General features: G+C 48.3%; 2 protein-coding genes across 2 annotated transcripts in view; both read left to right on the top strand.

The window, feature by feature from the left end:
* The window catches only part of LOC142069127 (zinc finger protein RFP-like), a 331,206-nt gene extending 318,234 nt beyond the window's left edge, over nt 1–12,972 (top strand). The window contains exon 8 of the transcript XR_012664968.1: nt 12,941–12,972. The gene's annotated coding sequence lies outside the window, so the exon portion shown is untranslated. The remainder of the gene's footprint in view (nt 1–12,940) is intronic.
* LOC142069131 (butyrophilin subfamily 1 member A1-like) overlaps nt 1–26,995 on the top strand; it is a 204,197-nt gene that overhangs the window by 10,689 nt on the left and 166,513 nt on the right. Inside the window, exons 3-8 of the mRNA XM_075119519.1 lie at nt 76–423; nt 3,758–4,042; nt 8,225–8,329; nt 10,359–10,379; nt 11,033–11,053; nt 11,166–11,192. Of these exons, the coding sequence (XP_074975620.1) occupies nt 76–423; nt 3,758–4,042; nt 8,225–8,329; nt 10,359–10,379; nt 11,033–11,053; nt 11,166–11,192 (807 nt within the window). The remainder of the gene's footprint in view (nt 1–75; nt 424–3,757; nt 4,043–8,224; nt 8,330–10,358; nt 10,380–11,032; nt 11,054–11,165; nt 11,193–26,995) is intronic.

Below are 26,995 nucleotides of genomic sequence, written 5' to 3'. Positions count from 1 at the left end.
ATGAGTGTCATTAATTAAAAGGGAATATGATGTACATTTACTTTAGTTGTTTTATCTTCTTTGTGCATTTGGCAGCTCAGTTCACTGTGATTGGACCTGATCACCCTGTCGCTGCCATTGTGGGTGAGGATATCGTGTTACCCTGTCACCTGTTCCCCAGGATGAGCGCTGAGAACATGGAAGTGAGATGGTTCCGATCTGAGTTCCTTTCATTTGTGCACCTGTATCAGCATGGGAAGGATGAGTATGGGCAGCAGATGCCAGAATATCATGAAAGGACAGAGCTTTTGAAAGCCGGCATCATGGATGGGAATGTTGCCTTGAGGATTGTGAATGTCAGACCCTCTGATGAAGGAGTGTACCGCTGTTTTGTTCAAGATGGTATCTTTAATGAAGAAGCTGTATTGGAACTGAAGGTAGAAGGTCAGTAAAAGGTGTTTGTAAAAGTCCACAAAAGTACTTAGGCACCTAACTCCCCATGTCGGATACCGAAGTCCAAAATTCAGGTGCCCATGAAATCCTCCAATTAGTCATTAAATGAGACCCTAAATTAGTCATTGGACCAGAGAAAAAGAGTGAGAATAATCTGGAGGCCAATGATCAGGGATCTCACATGTTAGAAGGAGACCGAAGGTCTAATCCTCCTTCTCCAATGACTGCAAATAAGTATTTGTCCTAAGTGAAACAGCTTCAGCAGGAGAGAATGAAAGAGCCCCACATCAGAATATCCCAGAGCCCAGTGGTCAGAGCACACTCATGGGCAGTAGGAGATCCCTGTTCACATCCTTTCCCCCCCATTAAGCAGAGGGGGTAGTTGAACCAAGGGTCTCCCACATCGTCAGCAAGTGCTGTAAAAACTGGGACAAAAATTCTGTGGGAGATACCAGCACCAGTGCGGATTGTAAAAAGTGGCTCAGGTGACTGACTCCAGGAGAGTGTGCTAGGCTGTGGGTCACAAGCACAGATAGGGGCCTCAATCCAGCCTGGGTTCAGGCTCTGAAATCTGGCACAGCAGACCGCTAGGATACACCTTTCCTATCAACATCTGTTCTGGGCAGTTTTAGGCAGCTTCCTCCCTAGATGCTGGATTTTGTGGATCCCATTCTCAGGCACTGATCTCTCCCCTAACTCAGGTTTTATGGATTCCAGTGGTTTTCTAAGCCTCTTAGAAGTTAGGCCACCATTGCAACACCAGTTCTCTTTGTGGAGTTGGGCCTGAGTGTTTATCATTTTGCAAATTGTTACCCTTAAATCCCCTTTCACTTCCCTGTTTCCCCTATCAGCAGTGCTGGTGTTTGTGCCTTGGGAACATTTCAGCCTCTGTACAGGCTTTCCATCCAAATGAGGGAATGGAGAATATCCCTAGACATTAGGGAGTTGCTCATCCCCAGAAGACAGAGACACCCACAAACAGTGGGTTTCATTTTATCCCAGAGGCGAGGGAGAGCCTCACTGGATATTTAGCAATAGCAGCAGCTGGTTCTTAGTTCCTGATCCAAGCTCAGTTTCTTTTAGAGGCCGAATTCTGTCCCTCCTTTAGAATTCAGGAAGAAAATGGAAAATGCCTAATGTGTTTCCTATGGCAACGGGTTAGGTCTCTGACTCGCTTCGCACAAAACAGCCAGAGGAGGAGAGGATGGTGCCTAAGCCAGCCAGTGGGAAATGTCAACCCCAGAGGCGTGGCTTAAGCCCTGGCCCCGCACTGACAGACAAACAGCTAAGTGCAGGCTGCAGGGAGGTGCCTGTCTCTGCTGGTGATCCGTGAATGGGAACCAGACAGCACAGACGCCTAAGTCATTTCTTCAGGGCTGGATTAATGCTGGGGCTTTAGGGGCTGCAGCCCCAGGCTAAGGGGGAGCCCTGAAGAAAGATATCTGGGCTGCCAAAGTCCAGATCATTTTGCAGGGGCCCCCGGGCTGCAGCCACTAAAGCCCCTGTGTTATCCAGCCCTGCCTGGCGGGGGCGTGGAGGCAGCTCCACGTGCTGCCATTCCCCACCCTCCCCTGGGCTGGAGCTGTGAGCACTGGCTCACAGCAATCAGGGAGGGAAGCTCTGTCCATGCACTGCCCTCGCCTGCAGGTGCTTCCCCTCCATTTCCCATTGGCTGGGAGCCCCACCCAATGGGAGCTGCGGGGGCGGAGTCTGCAGGCAAGAGCAGCATGCGGAGCTGCCTGCCCCACCCTCTGGGGCTGCAGCCAGGGACATGCCAGCAGCTTCTGGGAGCAGCGTGGGCCAGGGTAGGTAGGGAACCAACCCGCTGCCCCAGCCCTGAGCCTCCTCCTGCACCCTAACTCCCGCTCAGACCCCAACCTCCTGCCCTGAACCCCCTCCTGCACTCCAAACCCCTTGGCCCCAGCCTGGAGCCCCCTTCTGCACCCCAAAGCCATCATCCACAGTCCCACCCCAGAACCCGCACCCCCAGTCAGAGCCCGCACCCCTTCCCACACCCCCAACCCTCTGCCCCAGCCTGGAGCCCCGTCCTGAACTCTGAACCCCGCATTTTCTGCCCCACCCCAGAGCCTAGGGAAAGCCCTGAGCCCCCCCCTCCCCCATGTGATCATTTTGTTTTAAATTAGGACGAAGACTTTATACAGGGAGGGACCCCACAAAATCTGATAGCCCTGGGCCCACAGAAGAGTTAATTCGGTCCTGCATTTCTTGCAGGAATTAATTAGGTGCCTGCCCCATTCCACACGAAATAACCAGATGAGGAGGTGCCCATCTTATAACTTTTAGCCCAGTGGTTAGAGCACTCAGCTGGGCTGTGGAACACCCAGCTTCAATTCCTCTCTTTCTGCAGGGTGGAGAAAGGAATCAAACAGGATCATCCATCTCTAAGGAGAGTGCTCTAAACACTGAGCTGTGGGAAATCCTAATGTGAGGCTCCCTCAGTCTCTACTGTTGAAGATGTTCTAGGTTGGATAAATAATGAAAGGGTGATTCGAGCAGGGGGACTGGACCCAGGGTTTTCCACCTGCCAGGGGGGTGCACTAACCTCTGGCCAACAGAGCGCCTCTCTCCGGCCTAGCGACCATTTAAGTATTTGTACAAAATAGAACAGTCATTGGGCCAGAGAGAGAGAGGCAAGATTTTTCTGTGTCATAATCCTTCACTTTATCTCTTCATGCTAAGAAGTTACAGTTTAAATATTCAATGCCACTCTTCACTGCAGGTATAAGTTGATCTCGGGTGGGACAGTAGTGAAAAAAGGCCATTTTCCTCACCTCAATTACATTAAAAACAGAAACTTTGTTCAGCAAGAGTTACAGTTGCATCAGGACCCACTGCACCAACTCGAACACCGCTGGTGAAAAGGAATGTGCTCGGTCACCCACAGCTTTTGGACTTGAATTAGTTCATGGAAGACATATGGCCTGTGTGATCCAGGAGGTCAGATGGGGTGATCACAGTGGTCCTTTCTGGCCTTAAAAATCTACTGGCTCTGTGAACATGAAACCTTCAAAGCCTAGAAATCAGAAATCCAAGAGAAATCCTTTTGCATTCCTTGCTCACTTCATATCACCTACTAAGCTGCTGGTTACACACTCCCACGCTCTGTAAGGCTTTTCACTTCCATCTCTGAGGCCGCAAGCCTGCAAAATGCTTAACAAGTACTTAAGTTTCATAAAGTCAAGTTTCCTGTTTCTACAAATATCAGTCATAAAGAAAGTGTATTCAGTCATTTTATTGAAAATGTAAACTTTTATATGCTCGGCTGTATATGTATATCATTTAACACTGGTTCATTTTACACTAGCTTCAGGCTCTGCACCTCAAATCTCTGTTGAGGGTTATCAGGATGGAGGGATCCGAATGGTGTGTCAGTTGGCTGGATGGTACCCAGAGCCCGAGGTGCTGTGGAGAGATCGCAGTGGGCAGTTTTTATCTTCCTCAACTGAAACAAAATCCCAAGATGGACATGGGCTCTTTGAAATAAGAAGTTCTATCATTATAACAGAAAATTCAAACCAGAATTTATCCTGTTCGATAAGGAACGCTTACTTCAGCCTAGAAGAGGAACCCTCAACTTTTTATATATCAGGTGAGGTACCACTGATATCCCAAACTGCGGGGAGAAGAAATAAAATCTAGGTTACTAAACAATACAAAAGTTAAAATATTTCCGCAGAAAAAACTACATTAAGTTAAGGTTTAGAACACAATTTAGGATAAAACACATTCCAGGGATATAGTAATTATCCCAGAAACAAGCAGTTTTGACACAGGAAATTCAGAATTAAGGTGAAATTTAAAAGAAATCCAAATGTATTTCTGCACAGAAATGCCCTATGGATATGATTATAATAAAAACTAGATGGTTGGTGTTTGAAGTCCCATGTAAGAATAAACTGGTATTTTATTTATATCTTTTTTTATTAATGTATGTTTAAGCTGAAATTAGATTACTTTTTCTCATACAGCCACCACAGGGCAGTGTTAAGGTATATTGGGGCCCTTACTGATTGGTTGGACTTTCCGCCTTCTGGTGGATCAAGGACTGGGCTTCTTGCCTCAGGGAATTTGGAGTGGGAGTTGTGATATGCTGTGATCTCTTCAACATAGAGGAAATTTGTGACTGAGTCTCTGGCTCATGAAGGGTCAGAAGCAAGGCAGGTCCAAGAAAGTCTGGAGCCCTGGGAACAGTCATTTGAGTGTGTCACTCACCAGAAGGTCCACGTTTTAATTTGAAATTTGATTTCTCATCCTCTAGCAAACTTCACGCAGGGAAGGGGGTGGCCATAACAACAAAATGCTGTGGGCCTGATCCAAAGTCCATTAAAGCTGTTAATAGGATTTGGATCAGTTCCTACGTACCCATTTATCAGATCAGCTCCTATGCCAGCTGATGTGAAGAGTATTTTAATATTTATCTGCCCCCCCACCCCCATAAGTATTTATTTCCACTCTTAAATCATCAGATTTTCTTTTACTATGGAAATTTCTTGCTGTTACAAAAGTTTTAATTTTACTTAAATGTACGTTTTCTGTTGGGAAACGTAATGATTACCTATAATTTCTCTTCCTAAATGTTTTAACTGTAGCATTAATTTCATGAAAAGAAGGAGGCACTTTCCCCTGAGTTGGCTCCTGAGTTGGATGATGGGTTCAGAAGCACCGGTTATCCAACAGCATGAAGACTGTGCATAAGGGCAACCAGAATTAAAATATAAACAAACAAACCCACTAATCATTTTATATATACGCATGCTAAGCCATGTGTGCACACACAAAACACCTTAAATTAAAATGGGATTCAAAAGTTAGGAAATACCAGAATTCTGGTTCCCTGTGCATTCTAAATTTGGCCCCTTTGTCTCTATGCACTATGATACAGTTTCTAATACCATGATTACATACTATTTCCCTTTGCCTCCAAAATGGCCACTGAACTGCCGTACCCATGAGACCATCCTTTCTCTTCCTGGAATTCCCTGCCTCATTCTTTCCACACTTTCCAGCTTGTGAAAGAAATGAGGCCAGGGTCCTACAAGCAACACCCTCCTTCACTGCACAGCCCAGATTCATCCCCAGAGCAGGTGCCTCCAGTGCACTGATTGAGGCAAGAGTTCTGTGGGGGAGGGAGGAATAGTATGTGATCATTTAATTAAAGATTGTGTCAAAAGGCATATACACAAAGGGACCAAATTAAGGTTCGCATAAGAGCAACCATACTGCGTCAGATCAAAGGTCCGTCTAGCTCGGTATCCTGTCTTCCGACAGTGGCAATGCCAGGTGCCCCAGAGGGAATGAACAGAACAGGGAATCATCAAGTGATCCCCTGTTGCTCCTTCCCAGCTTCTAGCAAACAGAGGCTAAGGACACCATCCCTGCCTATCCTGGCTAATAGCCATTAATGGACCTATCCTCCATGAATTTATCTAGATCTTTTTGGAACCCTGTTATGGTCTTGGCCTTCACAACATCCTCTGGCAAGGAGTTCCACAGGTTGACTGTGCGTTGTGTGAAGAAATACTCCCTTTTATCTGTTTTAAACCTGCTGCCTATTAATTTCATTTGGTGACCCGTAGTTCTTCTGTTATAAGAAATAGTAAACAATACTTTCTCTACCCCAGTCATAATTTTATAGACCTCAATCATATCTCCCCTTAGCCTTCTCTTTTCTAAGCTGAAAAGTCCCCGTCTTATTAATCTCTCCTCATGCGGAAACTGTTCCATATCTCTAATCATTTTTATTGCCCTTTTCTGAACCTTTTCCAATTCCAATATATATTTTTTGAGCTGGGGCGACCACATCTGCACGCAGTATTCAAGATGTGGGTGAATCATGGATGTATATAGAGGCAATATGATATTTTCTGTCCTATTATCTATCCCTTTCTTAATTATTCCCAATATTCAGTTAGCTTTTTTGACTGCCGCTGCTTATTCAGTGGATGTATCCACAGTGACTCTGAGATCTCTTTCTTGAGTGGTAACAGCTAATTTAGACCCCATCATTGTATATGTATAGTTAGGATTACGCTTTCCAATGTGCATTACTTTGCATTTATCAACATTAAATTTCATCTGCCATTTTGTTGCCCGGTCACCCAGTTTTGAGAGATCCTTTTGTAGCTCTTTGCAGTCTGCCTGGGTCTTAACTATTTTTAGTAATTTTGTATCATCTGCAAATTTTGCCACCTCACTCTTTATCCCTTTTTCCAGATCATTTATGAATATGTTGAATAGGATGGTCCCAGAACAGACCCCTGGGGGAAACCACGATTTACCTCTCTCCATTCCAAAAACTTGTTGCACTGTCTCTTTGCCCAGCCAAGCTCAGCTGTAACCCCACACTCCAGCTCCTTGTCAGATGAGACTCCCCTCCCACTTCCCCTGTTCCCTGTCTCCCTACTGGTTCCCAGTCTCCTTGACAGGCTGGTTCCCAGTCTCCTTGTTCTAGTCTGTCCCTCTGCCCCCTCTTCCTCATCTGGTCTCAGTTCTCACTTTCAGTCCTGCCACTCCCATTTCCCTCACTGGTTCCCAGTCTCCATCTCCACCTCATTCCCAGTCACAGTTTCTCTCTCACTCCAGAACCGGTCTCAACAAGCACTTTGTTCCAGTTTAGTCTTTTACCTCCATCTGGGTCGAGCTTCCCTCCCCCTCTTGAATCCTGGTCAGTCCCCTTTTACCTCCGCCCTGCCTAGACACCAGCAGCATGGGCACTGGGAGCACAGGAGAGACAGGCCCCCTGCTGTCCATTCTAGTGCCCAACCCCACACCAGCTTGGAGCTGTTGCCCTTTTATCCTTGACCTGGAGCGTGGGGATGTCACATGTGAAGTCTGGTCAGCGGTAGGGGCTGTAAGGGGATGGAGCATGCTCTGTGAGGACAAAACCTTCAGAGAATTTTACTGTTAAACTCTAAGAACTCTACCGAGAGTGCACAAAACCAAAATTTTTCAGAGGCTTATCACTTGGCTAATTATTGCATGGATTTTCACAGGGAAAGGGCACAAAGGTCACACCCTGCTGAATATCAAGTTTCTGCTCAAAAGCGCAGGGCACTAAAGCTTCTCCTAGAAAAAGTCATCAGATTTTTTTTTTTAATGTCAAAACAATGTGTTATTCTCTAACCTCCTTCTCAGAAACATTGGAACCATTTTAGCTGAAACTTGTAAAAAAAAAAAAAAAAAAATTTCAGCCTGAAGCAGATACCCAGCATGGAACTTTTCTGCCCAGATGACTAAAGTTTGGCAAAGTTAGTGAGCAACTGAAAAGAAGGCCCTATAATGGGAAGGGTGGAGCCACCTTGATAACAGGTGATGTGACCAGGCCCACTTATTTATGCTGGCAGAGGCGGGGGGGCGACGTGGGTCACGTGAAGGCCTCGCGTCGGCGTGATGTGGTCCATGCAGGCCCCTCCCCTTTTTTCCCCGTGGCCCATATGGGCCCCTCCACTTTTCTGGAGGTGCCCCCCAGGCTCTTTTTTCTACTGGTGCCTCTGAATGCTGGACAGGGGAAGACGGAGACAGGGAGAGTCTGGTAGCACTTCACATAGTATTGAATGGTGTATTAAATACTATCAAAAGTGTGTGAGCAGAACCTCTCTTTAAAATTGGTTTCTGCCCATTTTTATCTTGCAGGGAGCAATTTTTCCCACACTTTTTTCGAACAAATCCTGATGTAATATATTTTTCTAGAATAAAAGTGTACACTGTTTGTCATTCCAATCTATAGCATAGTGTTTGTTATTTCCAAACTGATGTGGGCTTTGTGTTTCAGATTTCTTTTTCCCAAGAATGTCTCCTTGGCCGGTGGTTTGGAGTGTGACTCTGGTGATTTCGTTGGTGTTCGTCAGCCTTACTCTTTTTCTTCTCAAATTAAGAGGTAAAGCTGGAATGGGGAAAATACCGTGTAATCAGAATGAGATTTTCTCTGTAGAAAAGACAGTTTAGACTTTTCTACATGAGAAAGTTACATCAGCTTAAGGTTGGAAATTAAATGGATTTTGTTAAACCAATGCAAACCTCTGTGTGGACACATCAATTTAAGTGGAGTTTATTTCAGGTTAACTTAAACCTGTTCCTATTCATCTTAAAATAAGCCTCCACTTGGTTTGCACCAGTTTAATTAGATTGTCAATGGAGTCTGAGGGAGTTAGGTTCCCAACTCGCACTGTAATTCAATGTGGTTGGGGGGTTTTAAGTACCCTTGGCTCGAACGAAAATCCTTGTCTTATGAAGTTTCTGCTGTTTAATTCTAGTGTGTTCAAAAGATTATTACAGTATTAAGGAATGGTTTGTTGTTATGGACGGCTCCATCCAGGAATGCCAGTACACAGTCTTCCAAGTTTTTCTTTTTTTTTTTTTTTACTTTGTTTTAGTGTGTGAGCAAATGTTCAGTCTTGGGGAAGACAGGCTGTGTTGTTGTTAGTTTGGGGTTCTGCAAAGTTTCAGGAAGAGGGAACTGAACAAGAAAGGAACAAGGAGAGTTTGCTCATTGTCTTGATCTCAGGTTAGAGTCAATTCTTGAGGTATCAAATCTTGAGATTCTCTAGGAACCAAATGTCCTGGATCCACACTCCAGCTCTTAAACAGTCAATTGGAGGAATCCCTTCAGTTTGCCACACATCCAAAGAATCTCACTCTTCCTTCAGAGTAGGCCTCACAGCCTCATTGTTACCCGGGGTTCTTTAAACCCAAAGCTCTTAGTAACTTTTACTCTGTGCGAGGTGGTGTCAGGAAATAAATCGGGCGAGACACAGCCGTCTGACCGATAGATGGCTGGCACAAACAGGACAACACAAGTGCTTTCACTTAAAGCTAAACTTTACTTAGTCTCAAGCATCTATACACACGTCCGCAACAGGTTAGTAAAACACCCCGAACCCTTGATACTTACCGAAGCTGAGTGTGGCTCTCGAGTGGCACAGCGGCAGCCCGTCTGCCGGTGGGAAACACAAGGTGCATCCAGAGAGAGTCTAGTCCTGAAGAGTCCCCCTACCTCAAACTTTTCCCCCTTATTTATAGATTAGTAATAGAATGACATGTCCCTTAAAGCAAACTTGTTAAGTAAGCAGTTTCAATGGTCAAACGAAAGGTTCCTTCTGATTATCGATTAACCAGGTGTGGGTTTTTCCAGAGTTTGTAGTCTTGAGGCCCCAATAGACATTCCTGGGGCACATCCTGCTCTTCTAAGATGTATGTATCAGCAACTTCAACACAATTCTTATCAGGAAGGACGCGGGGTCAAGCTGTCCTCTCTGTGGCACCCAACTCCCCCCCCACCCCCGCCGCGGTTAAACTGAGACTCCTGAATGGCCAATTTACAGCCTGCTGACTTGGCTGCTTTTAGCAATAAGCCATAATGGTTTTAGGCACTTTACTGGTTTGCCAAAGTCTCCCCGTACATCATCACCTGCTTAATTGAGCCTTTGGGCTCCAGCACTCAGGTTTTCCCAAGAGCTTTCCCCAGCTAATCTACACTTAGACAGACTCCTGAACAGAGGCTGGTATGCTCTTCAGGGACTTATGTGCCACAGCAAGTTTTTGCAGTGACGTGAAACAGCCTTCTCAAAACAGAGTAGGATTTATTAGTCAACTGGCATCAATTCTTGGCGTTCCCTGGGAACCAAGCCCTGCTGCTAGGTGAAGTTCTTAAAAGAAACGATTGCCTGTGTGCTGTTTGTGACCAACTCTGTTCTAGGCCAGGCCTATGTGTAAATAAATCAAATTACACTCTGTGTCGCTGATTTCTCCTGCACTGGGCACCCAACCTGCAAGTCCCTGGGGAGCTGCAATGGCTTGGTAGAGCATCATCATTATTATTACACAAGGACTCATAATGAAAAGATCCTTTTAAATCTAGAGTCACTGAAAAAGTCCTACATAATTTTATTTATATTTTCTTTTTTTAGGGAAACATCTCAACACTATCAGTAAGTTCCGTTTTCTCCTGGTAGAACCAATGTTATGCTCTGAAAGATTGTCACATTTATTCAAAAATGTCAACTTGAAAATAATAAGTAATACTAATTGCATAACTTATTGTATCGGTAATGGGTAGGAAGCCAGTATTGGACATGTGTCTTCAGGAGGCAGCATGGAGTGGGTGACTGGGGGGACTGTGCACTTGATGCCCATGGCAGAAATGGCTCCATGCCAGCTCCATAAAACAACTTCTGAGAGGGGCTGGTGGCAGCCCAGGATTGAAGTGAGGATGTGGTCACCCGGATCAGGATTCTGTGCACTGAGTGCCGACAGCCTTGGCATGTAGGTGACGCATGTGAGTTATAAGTGTGACCTTTCACCCAGCTCAAGGCTAGCATAAAGGCCACTGAGAGAATTTTGGGCTGCCTTCTGCCTTTCCTTATAGAGCTGCACCTGATCAGACCCCTAGTGCAACTACACAAGTGTGAAAAGTGACTTGCACTGGTGTGGCTTATCCTGTGTCCAATCCCTAGGATTGTACTGATGTAAAACAATGCACAGTAGAGAGGCCAATTGATCAATGATTGGGGGGCAGGCAGGGGTTAATTTAACCCAGGAGAAGCTTTTACAGGATGTCCTTTTATTTCTGTTTATTGTTTAGGTAAACTTCAAGTAGACCTAGGTAAGGGCATCTCTCTCTCTCTCTGGTGCAGCCTTTTCTTGTGTTGATGAATCCTATTGATGCTCAATTTGTCTGGCTTAATTCTCATCCCCATCTATGTGTTTGCTTTCAGAGTGGAGGAGATCCCTAAGCGATGTAGGTAATTACAACTCATATTTCATCAATGGCAGATCCTGCTCCCTTTCACTGCACAAAAAACAAGAAGGAAAATGTAATATAATATTGTCCCTGTTCAGAGAAGACAGAGTCCTGAGGCTCAAAGGAGGGAGAGGAAAGGACTACCACAATCCGCCCTCCTTACACATTGCTCCCATGATTCTGGAAATGATCCCTGCTCCGAGTGACTGAGCAGTTATTGTCCATTAGGATCCCAGCCCTGGTGTCAGGTAGAGGAACAAGAGTGACCAGCTCCAAGAGTTCAAACCAAGGAGTCACTCTACTCAGACTTCAAATTCTGCATCTTTTCTCTTCTCGCCTCTTTCCTCTCTCCACCAAATCCCAACTTTCTGCTGTTTTTAACCATCCTTTCCACCTTCTCCTTCATGAAATTAATGTCCAAACCCTCTTTCTCCTCTCCCCACCCCTAACTTCCTTCTCTTGTAGAAGCTCCTTGCTTCTAAATCAAAATCCCAATTTTAAAAACTGAAATCTGGACTGATAATTCTCTTTGGCTGGCCCTGATGACTAGCTACAGAATTTTAGTTAGGGATCTATTGAATCTTGTCATTATCTACAGAGCTCTGGCTATGTGGCAGGATGGAGCAGGCATCATGCTGGCATCAACAAGAGAGAGCCAAGGTTTTAAAATGCAGTGAGGGAGGGCTCATCAGGGAGTAGTTAATTGTGACCATGTGAATGATATGAGTGGAAATCTACTGGGGCTTCCCTATGATTCCAGAGTCTCTAGTCCCTATCAGGGGAAGAGCAGGATGAGAAACATTCAGAGTCTCAGTCTCGGCTCAGCAAAACTTCTTGCTCTGTCACCTCCCTCAAGAGTGACTCTCCTCTGCACTGTGCTGACATCTCAGAGCTACTCCCCATTCAGAGGCGGGTACATCCTGGAGGCAGGAGATTCCCTGAGTCACTCCCCAGCTGGGGCAGATTCTGTCACTGACGCCATCAAACCCTCCCCCAGGGCCGAGCTCTGCCCCTCACGCTCTGATTCTCTCTCCCCAGCGAATGTGACTCTGGATCCAAACACGGCTCATCCCCAACTCGTCCTGTCTGAGGATCGGAAAAGTGTGAGATGGGGAAACACGCGGCAGGATCTGCCCGACAACCCTGAGAGATTTGACACTGATCCCTGTGTGCTGGGCTGTGAGGGATTCACCGCGGGGAGACATTGCTGGGAGGTGGAGGTGGGGGGTGGCCGACGCTGGGCTGTGGGGGTGGCCAGAGAGTCTGTGGGGAGGAAGGGAGGGATGAGCCGTAGCCCTGAGGGGGGGATCTGGGCAGTGGAGCGGTGCGGGGATCAGTTCTGGGCTCTCACCTCCCCTGTGACCCCCCTGACCCTGAGCCGGGCCCCCAGCAGGATCCGGGTTTGTCTGGACTGTGGCCGGGGGCAGGTGACATTTATCGATGCTGGTGCCGAGGCCCCGATCTTCACTTTCCCGCCGGGCTCCGTCCCTGGGGAGAGAATCCGCCCCTGGCTCTGGGTGTGGCCGAGATCCCGGCTCCGACTGCTTCCCTGAGACCCACAGCAGAGGGGGGAACCGGAAATCAGCCTCTCTAGCCTCACGGCTCCTAGTCTCTATGACCTTGGAGGACTCCCATCTACCCAGCCCCTGCCCCCTCATCTCTATGGCCCCTGGAAGCTCCTCCCCCTCCCTCCCTGCAGCCCTAGGAGGGGGAGGGGGAGGAACCCCTGGGGCTGCAGGAGGGGCAGAGGGGCCCTGAGGGGCAGAGGTGGGGGCTGGGCAGGGGGCAGAACTAACAGCCGGGCTGGGGGCAGGCAGAGGTGGGGACCCAGCATGAACCAATCAGGGTTTTGGGAGAAGCTGGAAGCTCTGCAGCAGCTGGGAGTATTTTGTGCAGATCTGTGGGATTAGATCGCGCTGGGGCAGCAAGAGGGGAAGGCAGAAAATCAGGGGAAAGAAGGGAGCAGCCAAGGGGGATGATCTGTGGGAGGGAGGGGAGGAGAGTGGGAAAGACACAGGAAAATAAACAGGGATCACAAGTGGGGGCTAGAAAAATGCTGAGTAGAGAAGGAGAGTATGAAAGAAAAGGGAGAAGGAAAGGGAACCTGAGAGGGACAGAGGGATTTATGATGTGTTACTGAAAGTGAGACTGTAACTCATTAATTCCCTATATTAATTCCTGGGCATTGGTGCTATTTTAGTGCCATTAAGCAAACTGCTCTGAGTAGCTGTGGATCTCCTTACAATATGCTGTGGTCATTAAACTCTGTCTTAGCTCCTTTTACTATCCTGCTTTCCACCTACTTATTGTAAAATAAAAACACTACAAACCATTCTTGTTTCCTTCACCTTCATGTCCCAGCCGTAATTGTTGTGGGCAGTTCAAGAACGTGAGGTCCAACCTCAGGGCAGTTACAAAGCAGGGCACAAACCCCCCACTGGTTGTCTGTTCTGTATTTAGATTTCACTCACCAGGTATCAACCGTGAACCCCTCAAGCACTAAAACAGCCTTAACACGGGTGGCGGGTGAAGCTTCCCCTGGGGGAGGCTAGTTCCCTGTCCCACCTCTTGCAACCCCATTCCACCCCCGTGCCCCCCCCCCCAGGCCCTGTCCCCACTTCACCGCAGGCCCTGCCCAGCCACCACCATTCACTGCATCACTCTCCTGCCCATGTGAGGGCAGCGTTGATAAGGGATGCAGCAAGGGGGGAGGGCTCTTGACGGGGAGGAGGGGTGAGGAAGGATGCAGAGCAGGTTGGGGGTCTTGCGGGCAGGGGATGGGTGAGAGGAGGGACACGGCAACGTGGGGAATCTCATGGGGCGATGGAGTAGAGGAGGGACATGAGTGAGGTATGGGGAGTCTCACGGGCAAGGAGATGGAGGAGAGGAGGGACACAGTGAGTGATGGGTAGAGGCATCTTGTGGGTAGGGGGGTGGATGAGAGGAGGGACAGGGTGCGCTGGGCAGTCTTGCGGGGAGGGTGGAGGAGAGGAGGGACACAGTGACCCGTGGGCTGGGAGATCTTGCAGGGGCTGGGGGATGAGGAGGGATGGGGCAAGTGGCAGTTGGCGGGGGGATTTTGTTGGGGGGGTGAAGGAAAGGAGGGTCATGGAGAGCAGTGGGGGAAGGATCTCACAGGGGATGGGGTGGAGGTGAGGAGGCACATGGTGAGCAGCGGGCAGGCGTTTCACGGGGGGGGTGAGGAAGTATGTGGTGAGTGGCAGGCGGGGGGGGGGGGTGTCGCGGGGGTGAGGAGGGATGTGGCAGGCAGGGCCCTCTGAATCAGACACCCATGTGGAAAGTTGGGGGTAGTTAATTCAGATAGGAAAGCAAGACGTGATATGGATAGTATCAGAAACCACCACTGGTAGCTAAACCTGATGGCTAAATTTGACGGGGCTGTTTTTCACACAACCCCTGGCAAAGAGCTATGAAAATTTTGTGGGCGGGGGAACCAAGGTTGGAGGGGCACCAGCAAATGATACCCCTGTTTGGAAGGGGAAAAAAGTAAGCTTGTGAGAATGAAGGACAGCGAAGGCTTTGAAATAGGGTGGCCACCACTGAGGTACAGAAAATCAGGATGTCCTCAGGCCATAAGCCTGGCAGTATCTACTGATCACCTTACACATGTCCCAGGGCAGCTACCTCCAAAAAGCATATGCTTCAGTGTTCACAGAATGGGAGGATTAGTTACAGACATTAGGTTTATTATTTTTAATTAAAAGGTATAAAAAGTTCATAATATTGGAAGTCCAAAATGGTATTAATTGTCATAGGAACATAAAGCCATTTCAGATATATGGAACCTTTCAGAGCAGTAAGTCAATCAAAGGTTGCAATTTCAGCTTGCAAGGTACAGCCTGTATCCAGAAACATAATGTAACCCTGTCCTTAGCTGTATTCAGTGCAATTGTCATTGATACCAGTGTCATGTGTGTCTAGATAGCCAAATATATATCACCAGTGTTACCGACTCTTGCCATTTTACCAAGAGGGTGGCATTACCATTTGGTGTTTTTATTCTGAAAGCACAAGCTTCTGGAATCAAATGATTGCTTGAGAATCACAGTTTTCACTAAGTATACCAATAAAAAAATTTTTAACTTGCGGTTTTGGAAAAAAAGTGAAAATGTGAATCTAATGCACCCCTAAAGGCTCAGAAACACAAAATGAAAAGAACCCCAAACTTACTTGGTTTTAAATCATAATTCTTTGAGGCATGATGTACCATATGATTTCTTGGGGTTATCACTACTGTATATCTATGTTTAGTTAAAATTACAGTAGAAATTTGCCTCTGAGAGAGATTTCATACAAGAGTGTGTTATTAGGTTGACCCGAGTGGATGGCTGATGTTGAAGGCCCTGCGCACTGTTCTAGTTGAGAGCAGAATTTGATGATGAGTCTGGTATCTTTCATACAATCTAGTGTATTTACAAAGTATGTAGGAAGTTCTGTTTCCATTATCTAAGGAGGCACCAAACCATCCCACCCATCCAAAAAAACCTCAGAAATCTTCCTTTGCTCACTGCTCCAAACTCTATCAGTCAACTTGTGACTGGGTGCGCGTGTGGACGCACACACACACACACACACACACGCAACACAAAAATTCCAGAGTGGCCTTGGGTCTTCTCTTTGCTATTGTGTCTTGCTCTCATGTGTAACCGTTAACCTGGACAAAGGGAAGCTGCTACATTCATCCGTTTAAGGGGCTTTAAACCAACAATAGGCCAGTGCCCTTAGTGAACACGGGCAAAGTAAGTCAATCGTGAACCAGGTAGCACAAGGACATACCTCTACACAGTCTTACCCAAAGTGATGGTGAACTAAGAACAATGAGAGTAATAAAATAAATAAATAAAAGGGGTGAAACTGCATTTACCGGGGATTAGATAAAAGGGAGAGCAACACAAGCCATCAAACACTGCTCAGGGGATTCTGTGCCCCTGCGTAGGCACAGAATTCATGTGCCATCCAGAATTTTCTTTTTCTCTGCAGAAAATACATTCTGCCAGAGACGTGCTGCAGTTACACCTTTCACCCACCAGGGGCCACTGGGGGGGGCATGGGGGTAATTGCCTAGGGGCCCAGGAGATTTCAAAGGGCCTGGGGACCCTGGCTGCCACCACTGCGGTGGTCCTGGTAGCGGTGGCTGGGAGCTCCAGGCCATTTGAAATCACCCAGGCGTGCTGCAGGGCTCCTACGCACACAGGCTGGATGGGTGCAGTGGCAGATTAGGGGGAGGAGAAGCTCCAGACCCCGGCAGGAGATGCGCTGGGCAGGGTGGGGATAAAGGAGAAGCCCCGGATCTAAATTCCCTCTCAGCTACGCCCCTTCCCTGACCCCCACCAAGCCTAGCCTGGACCTGCTCTGGCTGGGGGACAGATGCCCCCGGCCGAGCCACTGTAGATGCTGCGACCGTGGAGAGGCACCTCTCAAGTGGCCCCAAGCTGCTTCGGTGAGAGAGGGCTGGGGGTAGTACCCGGGGCAGCCAGCACCCCAAACCCTTCATCACCAGCCTGACCCCTAACCCCACATGCACAGCCAGAGCCCTCACCTGCCCCGCACTCGAACCCTATGCCCCAGCCCTGAGCCCCTCTGAGACCGCTTGGCCCCAGCCCTACCACACACCTCCATATTGGTGCACATAACAAAAGTCATTCCACACATGGACATAAAAAATTACAAGGAACACTGCCACGGACCCCGGCAGAAGCTGCGCAGGGTGGGTGGGAGAAGCCCTGGACCCTGGGAGAAGACGTGGGGCTGAAGCCCCCAGTTCAGGACCCCCAGATGCCCTAGCGGCAGAAGCTACAGGGCTAAAGCCCTGACCCCCCTCTATGCGGAGCTAGCCTGAGTCCCTCACTCTCCCGTGCCCCCTGCAGGGAGCTGGCTCTCACTCTCAGACTGTGGAGTAATTCAGCCCAAATCTACTCACCTTGGTATCGCCATTTCCCCCATCACCACACAGCCATGAATGGATTCAGCCTAGGAGGCAGGGTCAGCATTAGCCCCATGTGGCAGGTGGGATCTAGGGCACCCAGAGGTGAAGTGAATTGCAGCCTTGGGAAACAACGGAGAGGGGCTGCCGCCGAATTGCCGCCGGGGCTGCTGCCGGAGTGCCGCCCCTTCAGCAGGGCCACCCCAGGCACCAGCTTGCTTTGCTGCGCCTGGTTCACGGCAGGGAGGTTGTTGGTTGGGGGGGGCGGGGCGTTGTGGTTTGAGGGGGGGATAGCAGTACCTGCAGCAGGGCAGCATCGATTTAACCTGCCCTTGCCCTGCTGGCCTGGCAGTTGCAGTGCACCGGGGTGGGGGGGCTGTTGTGGGGCAGCTGGGGTCGGGGGGACACACAGGCTGTGTGGGGGAGGGGCAGGCGGAGGCTGCAGCAGGGTTTGCGTGAGTTGCGGGGGTTGGCACAGCTGGGCTGGGGGTGGCTCGACTGGGCTGGTGGGGGGAGGGGAGTGGCACCCACTGCCCTGTGCTAATTATTGGTCAGTCTTTGGTTATCTGGGGTGCACCAGCCTGGGAGGGGGTGTCTGCTGGGGATCTGCTCTGGGTGTGTACTGGCTGCACCTCGGGTCGGCTCCCCTGCTTTTTTTTCTTTTTTTTTTTAAAAAAAAATATTAAAAGTTCTGCTCGGTGTGTTGGCCTGTCTTTCTCTTAGTGTTGGTTGGTGGGTCCTGGTGGGCACACTGGACTGGTGGTATCGTGGGGGGGGGGGAGGGGGTAAGAGGGGCAAAGGGGACACTGGCTGTGTGGGTTTCTCGCAGGGCACAGAGAGGTGTTGCTTCAGGGGGTCCCCAGAGTGTATGGGGGGAGGGATTTGAATGCAGAATGAGTAGGGGGTGCTGGTATATACAGCGTGTGGGGGTGTATGGTGGAGGCCTTAGCATGGACAGTGTGTGTGTGTGGGGAGGGTGTTGCATGGGGTCCAGAGTGGGGTGGAGGCGTGGGGGTCTGGCTCTGGCATTGTGGGGGCTCTGGCTGGGGCAGTTGGGGGGCCAGGCTTTTGTTTTTTGTTTTTATTTGGATTTTTTTCACCATCAGTGCTGGTACAGCACCCCCACCCCCAGCCTGCCCCTACGTTCCTGACCTCAGGAAAGTGAAAGTAACCTTGTCCCACTGCCCAGAGGGAGCCATGGCTGCAGAGAGCCCCGTGGAAAGTCTCCAGGAGGAAGCGACATGTCCCGTCTGTCTGGAGTATTTCACAGACCCTGTCACTCTGGAGTGTGGGCACAATCTCTGCCGAGCCTGCATCGCCCAGTGCTGGGAGGGACCTGACACAGCTGCCTCCTGCCCTCAGTGCAGAGAAACTGTGCAACAGGGAAACCTCAGGCCCAACAGGCAGCTGGCAAATGTAGAAATAGCCAAAGGGGCTGACTTTTCAGGCAGCGAAAGGAGCAGGAGGGGGCAGGGTGTGTGGGGAACACCAGGAGGCTCTGAAACTGTTCTGTGAAGAGGATCAAACCCCCATCTGTGTGGTGTGCGACAGATCCCAAGTGCACAGAGCTCACATGGTGGTTCCTACAGAGGAAGCTGCCCAGGAGTACAAGGTAGGGAGTTGCTATCAAATTTAATGGTAATAACTTTGGTTACAAGGTTCATTTCACCGGAAGTTGCCTGTTGCAAGTGTATCTGCATCATTCAGCTCTCCAAAGCCTTCATTGAATGGGAGATACTACTGAAAAATAGATGATCTGGGAGAGTGGCAAGAAGGGCAAAAAATAGTCTTTCAAGATACCTGACATGGGAGACTTTTATCTAAGAAGTGGAATCCTTATTAAAACCAGCTTCCCCTGGTGAAATAAGGGAACTTTTTTATCATAGGTGCCGACCGTGTGGGTCCTGCTGTCAGGCCCTGCTGATCAGTGCCTCTCCGTGCCTCCCGCCTGTCAAGCTCAGCTGTGGGGGCTATTGAGGGGAGAGGAGGAGGAGTAAGCATTGGCACCCTCCGGGGATGGGGCAGAATGGGGTGAGTAGAATTGGGGTGGGGCCTTGGGGAAAGGGGTGGAGTCGGGGTGGGGCCTGGGCAGAGCCAAGTGTCAAGTCCCCTCCCCCCAGCACATTGGAAAATTGCTTTTTACAGAACAGAAGCGGTTAAATGATCAGTGAGGCTTGAATCACAAGAGCTGCAGGCTGGTCTATGTGAGAATGCTGCCTTCAGGCTGGAGATGGGGAAGTTACAAGCTGTTGATCTTGTTACTGATTTGTATCATAGAACTTATTATTAGTTTTATTTGGATCACAGCAGTCCCCACAGCCCCCAAATGAGATCTGGGCCCTGCATAAAACACAATGAGGGACAATGCCCACCTTGAACTGGTTGCAGACGAAGTAGACAAGAGGTGGGGAAGGGAAACTGAGGCACAGAGAGGGCAGTGAATTGTCCAAGGTCATGCAGTAGGTCAGTGGCAGAATTGGGAATACAACCAAGATATGCGAAGGTCCAGTCCATTGCCCAAAGTGCTAGACCAGCCTGCCACCCCACAACAGCACTGAGCAGTGATGAAGTGCGGCCATTACGAAGGAAAGACTCTTTGACAAACATCCCAGGCCCAGCAGGGAGATGAGGTTTCTCATTGGGATGAAGGGGTTAAACTCAGATGCCGGCACAGGAGGTGACTGTGCTAAATAATGCACGGACCTCCCCCGTCGTCGTCCCCCCCCCCCAGCACCCTGAATCCACACACAAAAGGGCTCCAGACAGCTCAGGGGTCCATGTCATTTACCACTGGGATTACACTGGATTGCAGCAAAACTAACCGCTGGGCTGTGCTGACCTGGGTCAGTCTGACCTGTTCTGTGGTGTACATGGGCAAGGACCAACCACAGCGGTTCCATGAGTCCCACAGTGCAGCATCTTCAAATCTCTCAGGATCCACTGCTTCGGTGATCTTTCTAGGGACTGGGACTGTAGATACCTACCCGGAAGGCATTGCTGCTGAGAGTGTTCAGGACAGCACTAGGGCAAAGCCCAACCATTCTTACAACAAATCAGCCTGTCTAATGGGGCTTGGCCCTAATGCTTCTTAGACAACGTCTGTCCAACCAGTGCAATCCCCAGGGCTTCAGGGCAGGAATTCAATGGGGATTCAACTTGGCTCCTGAGAAAATCCCAGCCCATATTTTGAGACTGATGTTTTCAATCTGGAATACCAGGATTTCAGGGCACATTGCCCCTCAATCAATTGCTTATAACATTTTCAACGAGCGGGTGAATTAAATTATATATTTTAGTTTTCTTTTTTTAATACCCCATGGAACCCCTCAGTCCCCACTCCCACAGCAGCAGGATTTGTAACATGGCTTCCCCGGTCCCCCACCATTATTTCTGAGGCCAATCACTGTTGGGGGACTTGACACACTGTTCCATCAGGTACACAAATGCTTACGAGCCAGATTAGAGGTCAGAGCTCCAAGGTTCTGTGTCTGGCTCTGTTGTGCAGTGGTGCTAACCAGATCATATCTATTTTATGCATTCAACCCAAAGGCAGTAGGAATGAGTGGCTAGCACCTGGGTTTTCCATATTGGAGAGCTGGGTTCTTTTCCCAGTTCCACCTGAAGTGACCTTGTGCAGCCTCTCAAATACTTTGTAATCAGGGGGAGAAAGTGTCTGATACTTCTCTGCTATCTCGGGCAGGGGATCTCGTTTTGTATTTGTGACACGAGTTGTGATGTGCATGGAAATATAAAGAACAAAAAAGAGAGGTGACATTTGAAGTCAAGGCTTCTAATGCTGACTTTGCTGCATGTTTGCTGGCAGAAGAGTCACATGTGTGTCTGTGAATAGCTGTCTCCTTTTGAAGCAAGACAGAAAAAGCAATGGAAATCAGGGAAAATAGTGAATTTTCCACTAATCCAGTAATTTGGGAGCTCTGCTGGCCGCATGATGCTGATCTTCCTTCTTGCCAGTTGGGAACTTGTAATTCAAAGGCAATTACAGTGTGCAAAATACATTGCTCATGTGACTCTGACAGACCAGCTCAGAGCAGAGCAATAGTTCGCTTGTGTCCGAATATCAAAGAAGGGTTAAGTGTATCGATGTGTATTCACGCCAATTCACTGGTGCACACAGAGATCAAACCAGAGATGTTCAATGTATTGTTTTTACTTGTCTCAATCTTGTTGTTTATTATTACATTACCTTTCCATTCTGTAGGCCTTGGTAATTAGATTAACACACATTTCAATTTAGGGTTGTGTTAAGATGAGAAGAATTCTGATGTGGAAACTTCATGAAAACTAATAAAGGCTGTTTCTTGTTATCTTACATGTAGATTGCATATACCCCTGTAATTACATTTCCATTGTATATTTCTTCGCAACTAAATAACCCATTAAATGTAGATGAAACCTTGCGGGATGCAGATAAAGAAGCGGCCACCTTCCCTGCCAGGGGTGAACCCTGCAGAGCCGCAACCCCTGAAAACCGCTGATTTAAATCATGTCTCTTCAGATCCCCACCACACCACTTCAGCTCTGGGAATAATTGTTGGGCTGTGTGTGGGCCAGCTGCTGGAGGGAACATGACACAGGCTGTGCTAATGGCTTACACCAGTGTTTGCCAGTCATCAGCAGAACATTTGCGATCAGGACTCTGGTCTCCTGTTGCTGGCTCTGGTGTGGTGTAACTGTTAGCAACAGGTGAACCAATGAACAGATACTTGACACTTTCAGCCAAGGCCGTGGGGCTGAGTAGCTAAGACCTGGGATTCCATTTGGAGACCCTGATTCTGTTCCCCGCTTTAACTTCAGTGACCTTGTGCAACCTCTGTTCACTCATTAGCAAAATGAACTCACGGCCTCTCGCTTGTTTCACTTTTCCCCAGCCCTTGTTTTGTGTGTGTGTGTCCTTGTTGTTGGAGAGCATCCCCGCTCTCCCATCCCGCTGTTCCACTAAACAGTCTGGGAACTGTCCCATTGGCACAGTCAGCTGCAAGTGACATGGGAGGAGGGATTCATCTTTCCAGCCTCCACCTCAGCCCCTGGAGGCCAAAAATAACTGCATGTCGCATGTGTCTGACTGATGACTGCAATTCTCAGGCAATACGTTCACCAGCAACAAAAACCCAGCAGCAGTGGGATCCTCACCCTGAGCCCATGCACCAGAGCTGACAGCATCTGGATGCCATGAAGCAGCAAGGCTGGTTAGAAGCAAGTTTACAACCATGTAACCAGTTTGCCTTACACAAGGGTAGCAATGTATCTCATCACAATGTGAGTCAGGATCTGTAACAACATTGTATCTGGTTGCTCAGGAAGTAACCAGATGCTTCCCCAGGATGCCTCTGCCCAGCACACCTTTCCCATCGCAGCTGCAGCTCCTGTTCTGGCTCCAGAAGGCCACTCCCCAGATTCCCTCTTGATCCTGATCTCAGATCCACTCTGCCACAGACGAGTTCTGGCTGCAGGGCCCAGCCACATGAAACAGCAGCAGTATGAAGGCGAGTGACTGATGGCTACAGATCTCCAGCCATGCATTCCCCAGCAAAACAAGGAGCAATGACAGCCTTCCCCTTAAGGAAAATAATTTCAGCTCACACCATCCAGCTGCAAGAACGTACAAATTCCACAGTGTAGTGCATTAAATAGTGCAACATTGTATCCAACTTTACAGCAGCCCCGGTAACAAGCCACATCTCTGGCAAGCTCTCCTTTCTCACCTCAGCTGGATTTCCATTTCTGGCTGGTGCATGTCCTCTCCACACTGGGCAATAAACTTACACTGGGGTGCAAGGCTGGGGAGCTGGGGGATATTTGCTGGTGCCTTTCTCTGTGTGATGTGTGAGTGGCTCTGGGAGCATTCAGGCAATCCAGCTGGGTGTGGGGTTCCACCTATTTTTGTGCTGAGTGATGACAGCTCCCAATGGGGTTTACTGCTTCAAAGCATTGTGAGAGACAGCCCAGGCTGGAGACGTAAGGGACCACAGTGGTACCCCGGATCCAGTTTGCACACGGGGGATCCTGTCACAAGGGGAGCACTATGTCAGCTGACCAGTCAGGACTTAGAACTAACAACTTACGCAGTTTGGTCCCTGTTTGATTTGTACCTGAGAACAGAGAGAGGTTGGGCTTTAACCTTCGACCTTACAGCAATAAAGACACTCCCTTCACCATAAACTCCAGTGTAGCGTACAAGGGCTGTTTATTACTGAAGTAATTAAAAGGGGAGTTTTCATTTGGCGCAGGAGATGAAAAATATAATGGTTGTTATGACTGTATTAAACAGGGCCGGATTAGCTTTTTGTGAGCCCGGCGCCAAACATATTTGTGGGGCCCCCTGGGGAATGAAGGGGCCAGGGGTAAGAGCACAGTGGGCAGGGTGCATTTGATTTAAATCATGATTTAAATCACTAGTCAGGAAGTCTCGATTTAATCAGGGTTTTCTATATACATGTGCATTCTTGATTGTTGTTACAACCTTAATACATATTCTTCACAACTCAGAGATCGATGTAGGTTTCATTTTTAGAAGGTACACACTATACATTTTTAAACAGTGATTTATTTTGAAAACTTTTTGGATTAGTTTTACAGCTATATTAGAAAATGAATGATTGGTTATTTCATTTACCAAAGGTAATTGAAGCAGATATTTATTGTCATTGGGAGGTGAATGATCTCCAATTCAACAGGTTAATCATTAATAATTGGAGGATTTTCTTGCCAGGCTGTATTAGGAGGAGAACATCACCAGACAGACATTTAAATTGTTTTATTTAACGAAAACAACGTTAAGTATTCTGGATTTTTTTCTTCAACAGCAAACATATAATATTTTAACAAAAAAGCATATGTCCCTCACTTCTCACATTTATCTCCAGACTTCTTCTCCTTGTCCAGATCTATTCTGCCCCCAACAGTCTTCTAGTCATTGAACTTTTTGAAACTTTGCACTTTTAGAGAGAGGTACAAAGGGATTGACTCCATGTACACAAATTTGCAGAGGGACAATAGAGGTGAGGTCAGTTATTTCTCACCTTTACATATTATTTATTTATTTTAAAACATTTTTGCTGTTAACAAGCATGTTACCTCTGGAGACACAAATCCACAGTTTGAGAACTGAAAAATTAAGCATCTCTGATGGTGTCTTCTAGACTGAGCACTGAGTCCCATTGGGTAGATAGAAAGATTAACCTAAATAATCTATAGAGAAGCCTGTTGAACCCCATAAGATTGGGTCCCTAATCCATCAACTATTAGAACTCATTTACAAAACTTTTCTCAAACATTACATGAATATATAGTCTCATACGATAGAAATATAATTTACCATCCCTATTCCATGATGAGCGATCTTTGAGCTATAACCTATCTTAATTAAAACTATCTTTTGATAGGTTTTTTTCTCAAAAAGCATTTTATCCAAAAAATCCAATTTAAATGAAAAAATCGAATTTTTAATTTTTTTTAAATCATTGATTGTTATCCACCCTGACAGCGAGAGGGGGGGGGGAGGATTGGTCCCCAGCTGGAGCGAGGCAGGGGCCAGGGGCAAGACCAGCACAGTGGGGCAGGGGGGGAGGATTAGTCCCTGCTGACTGGAGCAAGGCAGGGGCTGGGGGCAAAAGCACAGCGGGGCGGGAGCTAGGGTTGGTCCCTGGAGCGAGGGAGGTGCCAGGAGTAAACTGCAGGCGCAGCAGGGCTGGGGAGGGGTAAACAGGATCCCTCCCCCTGCCCACTTTCTCCCTGGTCCTAGCGCTCCTCTCTGGGCCCCCACAGGCTGCTTGCCAGTGACGGGCGGGGGGGGGCGGGGCGGAGAGGCTACAGATTATAACAGTTTAACTATGGTCTAAATGAAATAAAGCATTGAAAAATCTCGGGGGAAAATTATGACTTGCAACCACAAAATCACCCTGTCTATTACTTGAGTTTCAGGAGTAATTGCTATTGTTTCTGTGGCTCAACCCCGGGGAGGGAGGGGTGCTTGACACACATTCTGCAGCATATACAGCTGTTTACTAGACAGCAGACTGGAGATCAGGATTCCTGGGTTCTCTCCTGGGCTCTGTTGTGGTGCTGTGGTTAGTGATAGGTAACCAAATACCATATAGACCATTCAGAAATCCTGATAGGCAGGTCTGTTGGGTGGCTATGCTGCTATGGGTTAGAACATAAGAACAGACGTACTGGGTCAGACCAAAGGTCCATCTAGCCCAGTGTCCTGTCTTCCAACAGTGGCCAATGCCAGGTGCCCCAGAGGGAACGAACAGAGCAGGCAATCATCAAGCGATCCATCCCCTGTCGCCCATTCCCAGCTTCTGGCAAACAGTGTTCAAAACAGTATTCTCTTCCTCCTGCAGTGACCTTGTGCAGCCACTTGTCACAGGTCTGGTTGAGTGTCCCCACCGACCAGAGTGCTAGGAGGGGAATCCAGCCCCTGGATCATGGGGTGTTTTAAAGCTTCCCTGGGTTTCAGCAGGACGCAGTATTTTGGCCTCCTTGGTATGTTTCCTGGGCAGTATGTCTCACTCTCTTACCCATTCATGGAAATGAAGCTCCTCAGCCCACCTGCCTTAGGCTACCGTCCACCACTGACCCCCAGGCTACCCCAGTAGCTGAAACACACCTTCTCCCAGCATCCCATCTGAGGGGTGAGCCTGCTGGGTTACAGGCTAACTCTTTTAGGGGCATGTGATAAGTGTAGCACATAACAGACTAACTTTGCACAGGACTCAAACACAGCATTGCCTTTTCACAGCAGAAGCATCACACAGACCTACACAAAACCAAACCCTACCCACATGTTTTCTCCCTACTCCAGAGCACTCTTTGGGCTGGGGTCAGAGTTCACCCAGCATCCTTCTGTTGCCATGCATCCCTTGTGTGCTGAAACCTGGAGGCTTCTCCCCCAGCTCTTCTACTCTGACCTTGGCCAGTCCTTACCCCTTCTTCTCTCCTGCCCAACGCTTCCTGTTCTGTGTGGCTCTCTGGGAGTATTCTCCTGACCTACCCTGCTTCTGTGGTTTTTAAAAGCTAGCATCACACCTTGGATTTCTGCTCCGTAACATTCCATTCCTCCGACACCAGCCGCCTGTAGAGGACAGGTGGAAAACAGGTTTCCCTTAGGGTACAATTGCTAGGTAGCATAACAGTTGTGTGGTCAAAGCACGGACATTTAGGTTAAGCGCTTCCTATTGTCCTCTGTCTGGTGTGTATCAGAGGAAGGTGCTGCCAGAAACAGTGGAATTCACAGACACGTTCAAAAATACATTAACAACCACTCACAACAGCAACCAGCATTCATAAGGTGTAAAGGCAGATTTCCCAAAATATCACACTTCCCCGCTACCTTAATGGTGAAGCACGGAGAGAACATGTCTAATGCTTAACTGCTTTTGAGGGGATATGAGGTTTTATCACTAACAAAGATTAGGATGTTCAGGACAATACAAGCACAAACCTGTAGAAATGAGATTCAAACCCTCACACTCATGGCTTCTAGTGCAGTGGACTGCAGGGCACTTGATAGGGGTGTCTCCTTTCACAGGTGTCTGTGTCATGGCATCTGCCTTTGACATGCAACAGAAGGCGCCTGAATGAGGAACATTCCACAAACCCCAAGAATTTGGGAGCTCTGCAGGGCACATGGCGCTGAGCTTCCATCTTCTTTCGGGCTGATACATCACGTTCAAAGGCAGCTAGAATGGAATGAACTATAGATTTCTTCCCCACAGCAGCAATTCCAGCAGTGGCCTCAGGCATGTTAATGGCAGGGGAACTGCTGCAGGAGACCATCTCTCTCAGATAAGGGACAAACTGGGACAAAGTTGAAGCTCTTTCACTCCCAGTGGTAT

Source organism: Caretta caretta, chromosome 14 (assembly GCF_965140235.1).
Source record: "Caretta caretta isolate rCarCar2 chromosome 14, rCarCar1.hap1, whole genome shotgun sequence".
Taxonomy (NCBI): domain Eukaryota; kingdom Metazoa; phylum Chordata; order Testudines; family Cheloniidae; genus Caretta; species Caretta caretta.
This window is presented reverse-complemented; position numbering and strand designations above follow the sequence as displayed.